This window comes from Nicotiana attenuata, unplaced genomic scaffold, assembly GCF_001879085.1.
Source record: "Nicotiana attenuata strain UT unplaced genomic scaffold, NIATTr2, whole genome shotgun sequence".
Lineage (NCBI taxonomy): Eukaryota > Viridiplantae > Streptophyta > Magnoliopsida > Solanales > Solanaceae > Nicotiana > Nicotiana attenuata.
The window spans coordinates 1-9854 of NW_017674586.1; the positions used below are offsets into that span (position 1 = coordinate 1).

Here is a 9854-nt window from a genome sequence, read left to right on the forward strand (position 1 = left end):
CTCTAATTAAAATGATGTTGATGGTGATGAATTGACTTTCCTATAGTAGGAAAATATTCCTACGATAAGTATATCAAAGTGGGAATTGAAATTGAAAGAACAAAAGAATCCCAAAAATGTAGAACCTAGTTAAATGAAGGATGCAACATATTTTTATGGAGGATGCTTCCTGGTAATGAGATAATATTATTATGGTAACCTAGAGCATTTATAGTAATAATCTTTAATTAACAAAAAAGAGAATATTAAGGGACTAATTATGGATAGGACTAATTATGGATATGTTTCAAAATTAGATTCCTTTTTTATAGGTAGTTTGCCGTATTTTAGGGTATATGTTTTATATATTTATTATATTTATGTTGTAGAATATGTTATTATTTTAATTATTGTAAATTCTGGAATTTTTTATGAATTCATACATAAACATGAAAATTTCCCAAAAAAAAACTCATATTGTGAGTGTTTTATAAGCTCACAACCTTCTACATAGTCTCGTTATTTTGCCTTAATCGACAAAAGTTAATGTATGTTACTATATTAAAGGTGCAAGCTGAAAATACCCTTTCTTATTAATTATTTTCGATCAAACTATAAAATAATTCAAAAAACTAATTATCAATTTATAACCTATATGATCTTAAAATCACATACTCCACATTGATTACAACAACGAATTAAGCACTTATATATGCAACTCCTGAAAATATTTTAATAATAGAAATAGCAAAATAAAATAAGTAAAAATGAAAAGTTGTCATTTCGGATCAATCGATCAACTTCAAACCTCATTCAAGAGGAGGTAAGGAAGAAGATTAAAAGAGAAACAACATAAAAGATAAAATTTGGTCTGGAAAAGAACATGACTATAAGAGCATAGGTGAGAAATCAATGTGCAAAGCAATCCGGCAATATAAACAAAAATTTAAAATGGGGTTATATATTAAAATTTTCAATCAGCGATCATCAAAATCTTCTTCGGTTTTACACCTCAAAAGAAATCAAAGTTTCAAAAGAGCTACACCTCAAAATTAGTAGAGAATCGACCTTTAGCTTATTAATATAATAAATAAACAAAAGAAATAAACTGAGAGAATTGAAGAATACTTTTTGTATATTTCTTATTATTTGAAGTTCTGTACATGTTCATATTTATACAAGAGTAAGGGAGTCTAGTCTATTACAAACTCTAGGATAACTACATTTAGATAATCTTTAATTACATGTTGTATAAGGACTGTATATCTGATGTATATGTGATGTATTTACATGCTTCTAGGAGTGTAGGCTTTGAGGACTCTTGTGGTGTATAGCAGCAGCAGCAGCAGCAGCCCACAGCGTGTGGCCCAAATAGAGGAAGGCCCAAAGAGCTGAAGCCTATTCGATGGTCTCTGATGAACTTAAGCCTTCCTCTTCATGAATGTACAGACAAACGAAGAGTGACCAAAGCTGCTCCAACTTGTTCGAATCAATCTGGAGGAGAACAAGTAGTTGTTTCATATTTTCCTTTATCCTCATCAATATATTTGGCCCCTGTACCAGCTATACCAACACCCCCCCTCAAGTTGGAGGGGGATGAAAGTACCCCCAACTTGCACAATAAATCACGATGAGTAGGACCTGGGAGTGATTTGGTAAAGAGATTGGCAAGCTGAGAAGAAGATCGAACAAAGGATAATGAAATCAAACCTGCAAGGAATTGTTGTCGGACAAAATGACAGTCAATTTTGACATGCTTGGTTCGTTCGTGGAAGACCGGGTTCTTTGCGATGTGAATCGCAGCTTGGCTATCGGAATGAAGAGGTACTGGTAACGAGATGGGTACAGAGAGATCATCGAATAGACGGACTAACCAAGTAAGTTCAGCGACTACGCGCCGCATAGAGCGATACTCTGCTTCGGCAGAGCTAAGAGAGATGGAGGTTTGTTTTTTTGATTTCCAAGAGATGGGAGAAGAACCAAGAGAGATGTAAAACCCACTGACTGATTTTCTCGAGTCTGGACAAGTCCCCCGATCAGAATCGCAGAAAGCTAGGAGCTGAAATGAAGAAGAAGAAGAAGAAGAAGAAGAAGAAGAAGAAGAAGAAGAAGACATGAAAAGCCCAAGACCTGGGTCCTTTAAGAGATAACGAAGGACTCGAAGTCCTGCAGCTAGATGTGGTTTCCTCGGGTCCTGCATATATTGACTGAGATGCTGGACGGTGAAAGACAAATCGGGTCGAGTGTGTGTGAGATAATTCAATTTGCCAAGGAGATGACGATATATAGTAGGATCAGGTAAAGGCTCTCCAGAATCAGCGAGCAACTGGGCAGTTAGGTCCAGAGGAGAGGAGACAGGTGAAGAATTAAAAACATCAAATTCCTGAAGAAGATCCAAGGTGAATTTCCTCTGAGAAAGAATCAGACCCTGTGGTTCACGAACTACTTCCATGCCGAGGAAGAAATGTAAGTTGCCAAGATCCTTAATTTTAAATTCCTGATTGAGGAAAGCTTTTAAAGCATGTAACTCTTCTTTGTTGTTTCCTGTTACTAAGATGTCGTCCACATATACTGCCACAATAGATATAGAAGATTCTGTCTTTTTGAAAAATAAGGAATAATCGTTTAGAGAATGAGTGAACCCTTTGAAATTAAGAGCACTGGTGAGTCTTGCATACCATTGTCTCGAAGCCTGACAAAGTCCATAGAGAGATTTCCTTAATTTACAGACATGATTAGGAGAGGGAGGCAAAATACCAGGTGGAAACTTCATGTACACTTCCTCATTTAGGTCGCCATGTAAAAAGGCATTATTGACATCTAATTGGTAGAGTCCCCATCCTTTCTTTACTGCTGTAGCTAGAATGCATCGAATGGTGGTCATTTTGACTACGGGGGAAAAGGTTTCATTGTAATCTATTCCCTCTTTCTGAATATCACCTCTGATCACCAACCTTGCTTTCAGTCTTTCTATACTACCATCAGATAATTGTTTAACTTTGTAAACCCATTTGCATGGTAAAGCCTTCCTTCCTGCTGGTAATGTTACCACATCCCATGTTTTATTTAGCTCAAGTGCTTCAATTTCCTTGTCCATGGCAGCCTGCCAGCCAGGGTGATGTGCTGCCTGTGTATAATTAATAGGTTCTTGGATATTTGACAAGGTGTTGAGCATATGGTGATTAGAGCAAGATAATGCATTAAAAGAGAGAGACTCGGGTGTGACCGGGGCTGGAAAACAAGAGCTACTTACATCTGTGAGTTGGATGGCGTTACAAATATAGTCTTTGAGGTAGGTTGGTGCAATATGAGGTCTAGAAGATATCCTGATAAGGGTGTCCATCATAGGCTCAGATCCTGGGGATGAAAATAGGGGAATAGAGGGATTGGAATGTGAACTAGAAATAGGAGAAGGATGTGGAGATGAAACTGAACCTTGAACAGGCATTCTACTAGGTGAAGGAACAGTAGTGATAGAAGGATTAGGAGGATTGTTTTGGGTAACTTAAGGGGATACTGAGATAGGGAAGTCAGGTATATGGCTACCTGGAGTAGGAGAAGAAGCAACAGGCAGGGGTAGTTCGTCATGACAATCAGATTTCAAAGAAGCATAAGGAAAGAATTCTTCATGGAAAATGACATTTCTAGAAACAAAGGTCTTAAAACTTTGAAGATTAAGTAATTTATAACCTTTCTTTCCATGGGGATAACCTAAGAACACACAAGGCAATGCCCTAGGCTCAAATTTGGTTCCGTGGTTTGAAATGGTGGAAGCAAAGCATAGACAACCAAAGCACCTCAAATTAGAATAGTTAGGCTTGGTGCTAAATAGTATTTCATAAGGTGTTTTTAGGTTTAATACCTTTGAAGGGAATCTATTGATTAAATATGTGGCTGTTAAAAGACAATCTCCCCAATATGATATAGGTAAGTGTGACTGAAACAACAGGGCTCTTGAAGTTTCTAATAAATGCTTGTGTTTCCTTTCAACTACACCATTTTGTTGTGGAGTAGAAACACAAGTTGTTTGATGAAGGATACCTTGAGATTGAAAAAATTCTGACTGTACATTCCCACTTTCTAATTCAAAAGCGTTGTCTGACCTTATTGTTTTGACTTTTGTGTGAAATTGTCTCTCTACCATAGCTAGGTAGGATTTCAAAACTGTGAAGGCATTAGATTTATTGGTCAATAGGTAAGTCCAAGTACCTCTACTAAAATCATCCACAATGGTAAGAAAGTATCTATATCCATCGTATGTTGGAGTATTATATGGACCCCAAGTATCTACATGAATTAATTCAAACACCTTTGTAGTAGAGATAGAACTTGAGGGAAAAGGAAGTTTACATTGCCTAGCCATTGGACATATGGTACAAGGAGTTGAAAAATTGAGACATGAAGGAACAGAAACAGAGGATATGTTTTTCATATTACTTAAAGGCATATGGCCTAATCTATAATGCCATAACTTATCCTTTACATCAGAAATAGAAAGACTGAAACAAGACATAGATTTCCTACTACAAGAGTCTAAAATAGAAATAGATTTCCTACTAACATCATTACTAGACTTAGGTAAATCCTTTGAAGCTGCTATAGAGGATCTTGAATTGAGGATGTAGAGGCCTTCTTTTTCTTTACCAATCTCCAGAGGGCTCTTCAGTGAAGGGCCCTGTAATAGGAAACAAGAAGAAGGAGTGAAAAGAACATACTTATTGAGTTGTCTGCACAACTTGTGTACAGACAATAGATTAAATCTGAAAGATGGTACATACAACACATTGTGCAGAATTAAATTAGACATGAGTGTTACTGATCCTGAATGAGTTACCTTAACTCTATAAGAATTGGGAAGTTTAACCATCAATGGTTTAGGTAAGGCTTTAAAGTTTGTGAAAAAATCTTTGTTAAATGTCATATGCTCAGTTGCACCACTATCCAATATCCAAGACTCACAATTAATTTGAATGAGACAGGCATAAGAGTTGAAGAACTTGGCTATACCTGCACAACTGAGATTTGCATTTGCATCAGAACTGCCTGTTCCCAGCTGTCCTGCCTTCATTTGTTGGAGGAGTTTCAGAAGTTGAGCCACATTATCCTGGGTAAGAATCTGATTTTCTGTTGCATTAGCACATGTATACTCCATTTCATTATTGCCAGTAAATGCATTATTAGCTTGCACAGTTCCTTGAAACTTCCTCTGTTTGGTAAACTTAAAAATCTGTTGGGAAGCCATGTAACCTAAAACATTTATCAATGCTATGTCCTGGTTTCTTACAATAGCCACACATTTCGGAGTTCTTCTTCTGATCATATCTTCCCTTTTGTCCTCTGTCTTCATTGTATTTTCTGAAATTTCCAAAATGAGTGGGGGTAAGGAAGGATGCTGAATCTCCTGGATAGACAGGAGCAGCATGAATCTCTCTATGTTTCTTATCTTGGATAACAAGAGAATATGCCTGACCAATGGAAGGCAGAGGAGAAGATAGAAGAATGTTTCTTCTGACCCCTATGAATGTGTCATTAAGCCCCATCAAAAACTGCAATAACCTTTCATCTTGATGTGCCTTTACACTCTTAGCTTTGGCTCCACACTCACAATTACAGATACAAGCTGAGAAAGTGTTTAATGCATCAAGTTCATCCCATAGGCTCTTCATTTTAGTAAAATAGGTAGAGATACTGGTATTTCCTTGAACAACTGCACTGAGTTCCTTTTGTAGTTGAAATAACTTTGCTCCATTTGTTTGCCCAAACCTATCTTCTAGGTCACTCCAGAGATCCTTGGCACTTTGTGAGTACAGGACACTTTCAGCTATGTCTTTAGATAAAGAATTCAACAGCCATGAGAGGACCATATCATTACACCTAGCCCAGATTCTTTGGAGTCCAGAATCAGCAGGTGGAACAGTCAGGGTTCCATCAATGAATCCCAACTTGTTCTTGGCAGACAAAGCAATGACTACTGCCCTTCTCCATCCTCCATAGTTTTTTCCATCAAAAACTGAAGTAACTAAATTCATCCCTGGATAGTCTGAAGGATGAATGTAGTATGGATGTGAAGAGTCCACCACACCCGTTGTAGGAGAAACTCTGGGTGCAACAGTGGTGGACGAAGAAGATGAATTAACAGAATCTATAGGAGTACCCATTGGAAAACTGATGATTAATTAAAAAAAATGAAGCTGATTTGAGAATGAGGGCAATAAACGAGTAGTTCAAACCCGCTCTGATACCATGAGAGAATTGAAGAATACTTTCTGTATATTTCTTATTATTTGAAGTTCTGTACATGTTCATATTTATACAAGAGTAAGGGAGTCTAGTCTATAACAAACTCTAGGATAACTACATTTAGATAACCTTTAATTACATGTTGTATAAGGACTGTATATCTGATGTATATGTGATGTATTTACATGCTTCTAGGAGTGTAGGCTTTGAGGACTCTTGTGGTGCATAGCAGCAGCAGCAGCAGCAGCAGCAGCAGCTCACAACGTGTGGCCCAAATAGAGGAAGGCCCAAAGAGCTGAAGCCTATTCGATGGTCTCTGATGAACTTAAGCCTTCCTCTTCATCAATGTACAGACAAACGAAGAGTGACCAAAGCTGCTCCAACTTGTTCGAATCAATCTGGAGGAGAACAAGTAGTTGTTTCATATTTTCCTTTATCCTCATCAATATATTTGGCCCCTGTACCAGCTATACCAACAAAAACATAGAAGCACTTCAAAAAATAGCAATTGAAGGGGTTATACCTTAATATTTTAATTCAGCATTTTGAACGCTCCAAAATTGCTCCATCCCGCAAGAACGAAGCTGAGCTTTTTCTTTGATCGGCACAAGTATTTAGAAAGCAGTAGCACACAACTTTATCATTATTGCGAAACACAGTTGGATTCGAAGTCTGATTATTTCTTAATTCATTAAACCACCGATGTCAGGAGCACAATCCGTCATCGATTTCACCACCTTTAGTCGAATTTTGATCTTCTATTTTATTTACTTAATAAGAAGGGTTAGTCCAAAATGCTTGAACAAGTCCCTTTGCATAAGTCTAAGCATAAAGAGTGGAAAGAACTGAAAAGAAATAAAATTACAAGCAAACAAAAAATTGACAGATACCTCATTAATTTACCTCTATCTTCAACTCTGAGTAAGAAGATGTTAATTATTAGGATACTGTAGTGAAATAATCAGAAAATAAATAGAAGTAAAAATGAAAGACGATTGGACAAAGTAAATGTGAGAGAAAGTTGGAGGACTTAGCTGTGGAGGATTCTCGATGAAGAATGTCAGAAAGGATACGTGTTATGAGCAATAAAAATTCAATTTAGGTTAGCAAAAATTACTGGTGGATCATCTTCTCTTTTTTATGTAATAGAAAAATATAGTAGTAGTAGTAGTAGTAGTAGTGTTTATATACTTGGGAGTAGTTATTATACTAAATTGGTAATTTATTAATAATTTCATATATATAATATATATATATATATATATATATATATATATATATATATATATATATAATTATATATATATATATATATATAAAAGACTTATAAGACAATTAGAATTATTAGGAGAAAAGTCGTACATATACACATAAGAAACAAATAGTCATAAATGAAGAATACTAATAAAATAAATAAATCAAATGATGTTGTAAAAATATATATACAAATTAAATTTCTCAGGTAGGAAAATTTAGGTAACAAATAAAACTCATAATTTCTTAATAAAAAATACAAAAATATAAAGAAACTATTAGGATATTATACATAAGATAATATATTATATATAAAATATATTTTATTAATTATTAAAAATTTTAGTATGTTTTTTTATAAAATGATAAAAGGCTTATCTCTTTATACTTTTGATGAATTCAAAATTATATTCAGTAAAAAAAATATTATTTAAATTTTCATATAAAATGGAAAAATTAATCAAATATTATAGTAGAAAAGAATGTACGAAAAAAGGTGGATAAAGATAATTTTATAATATATATATTTTGAATTAATTAATTAATAAATATAAATAAATAAATAAATAACACTCAAGAAAATTATTGATAAATTTAGACAATTGAAGAATTTTAAATAGTATAGCATAAGTATAAAAATATATATTTTCAGAATAAGAATGTAACGACCCGACCGGTCGTTTTGAGCTCTAGCGCGTCGTTCAGCAGCTTGAGGCCATGAGCAGCTTCACTTCAGGTATTATGACTTGTACGCATGGTCGGAATTGAATTTCGGGAAGTTCGGAGTTGATTGGAAAAGTGAATTCTCATTTCGGAAGCTTTAAGTTCGAAGAATTGACTAAGATTGAATTTTTGAGTAAACGACCTCGGAATCGGGATTTGAAGGTTCCAACAGGTTTGTATGATGATTTCGGACTTGGGCGAATGTCCGGATCGAGTTTGGAAGACCTGGGAACGTTTCAGCACCTAATGTGGAAGTTAGCATTTTTGGAAGAATTTCATAAGTCTGGGTTGAAGTGCATTTCAGTGTTATCAATGTCCGTTTGGGATTCCGAGTCTGAGAATAGCTCCGTATGGTGGTTATGGTATTGGGAGCGCGATCGGAAGTGAATTCGGAGGTCTGTGGGTCATTTTGGAGTCATTTGGCTAAAGATAGAAATTTGAAGGTTTTTAGAAAGTTTGACCGAGAGTTGACTTTTTGATATCGGGATCGGATTTCGATTTCAGAAGTTGGAGTAGGTCCGTAGTGTCGAATATGACTTGTGTGCAATATTTAGGTCAATCGGACGTGATTTGATAAGTTTAAACATCGAAAGTAGAAGTTTGAAATTTTAAAGTTCATTAAGCTTGAATCGGAGTGTGATTCATGGTTTTAGCGTTGTTTGACGTGATTTGAGGCTTCAAGCAGCTCCGTGTTACATTATGGAACTGAGGTGTGTGATTGGACGGGGTCCCGAGAGTCTCGGGTGTGTTTCGAGTTGTATTGCGCTCTTATTTGATGTTTCAACGTCGTTTTCTTGGGAATAAAGGGGTACCACATTAAGCAAATGAGATCCAAATTCAGTTTTTATTGAACCATTAGATCCGTATCGTAATTACGGAGCCATAGCAAAAAGAATCATCGAATGTGGACATCGTATGAGGAAGTTATGCTCATTTTTGTGTCGGGATAAACTGCTGCTTCTGGTATGGTCGCAATTGCGAACATATCCATCGCAATTGCGATGCCCAGTTCGCAATTGCGAACTTTTTATCGCAAATGCGGCCTTTTCCAGCCCTTCTTTGTTTGCAATTGCGAAGGCTTTCTTCGATTTTGCGAGGGTTCGCAATTGCGAACCGGGGATCGCAAATGCGACATCTGCAGCTTGATTTTAGTTGTGTAAGTCGAGTTTTTGCTTCATTTTATCATATTTTGAACCCTAGGTCTGGGGTAGGCTATTTTGAGAGTGAATTTTCGTATCAAATCATTGGGTAAGTGCCTCTAACCAATTTTCAATTATATTTTGTGATTATACCTTAGATTTAACATCAAAATTCATGAGAATCTAAAGGAAAATTTGGGGTTTTAAGGAAAAACCTAGAAATTGAGATTTTTGGATTTTGACCACGATTTTGGACATGAAATTGAGAATAAATTATATATTTGAGTTCGTGAGGTCATGGGTAAACTTTATCTTCGAAAAATTTTGGAATCCGGGCACGTGGGCCCGAGGGCAATTTTGTCAACTTTTCGTTCGGGGTTAGGAATTGTTGTAAATTGGACTATAATGAGTAATTGAACATATATTAATGGGCTTACATAATTATTGGCTAGTTTTGGAGCGTTTTTGCATCGATTTAAGTCTTCGGAAGGGCATGGAGTGCCGGTTATGGAACTTCGG

General features: G+C 35.9%; 1 protein-coding gene across 1 annotated transcript; it reads right to left on the bottom strand.

Annotated features, from left to right (window-relative positions):
• Positions 1–3484: 3484 nt before the first annotated feature.
• Positions 3485–6137, bottom strand: LOC109218949. Its single transcript, XM_019383346.1, has 5 exons — positions 5273–6137; positions 4814–5226; positions 4541–4654; positions 4330–4456; positions 3485–3690 (listed from the first exon to the last, which is right to left on the bottom strand). Exons 1-5 carry the CDS (start codon positions 6135–6137, stop codon positions 3485–3487), a joined length of 1725 nt encoding a protein of 574 aa, XP_019238891.1.
• Between the last annotated feature and the right edge of the window lie 3717 nt (positions 6138–9854).

Bases quoted from the DNA above. Each gene is read 5' to 3' on its own strand.
- LOC109218949 (XM_019383346.1), bottom strand. From the start codon at position 6,137: ATGGGTACTCCTATAGATTCTGTTAATTCATCTTCTTCGTCCACCACT. The intron at 5,227-5,272 runs GTGGCTATTGTA...TAAATGTTTTAG, and splicing joins GAAGAAGAACTCCGAAATGT to GTTACATGGCTTCCCAACAG. The intron at 4,655-4,813 runs GTAACTCATTCA...TTCCTATTACAG, and splicing joins CCAATTCTTATAGAGTTAAG to GGCCCTTCACTGAAGAGCCC.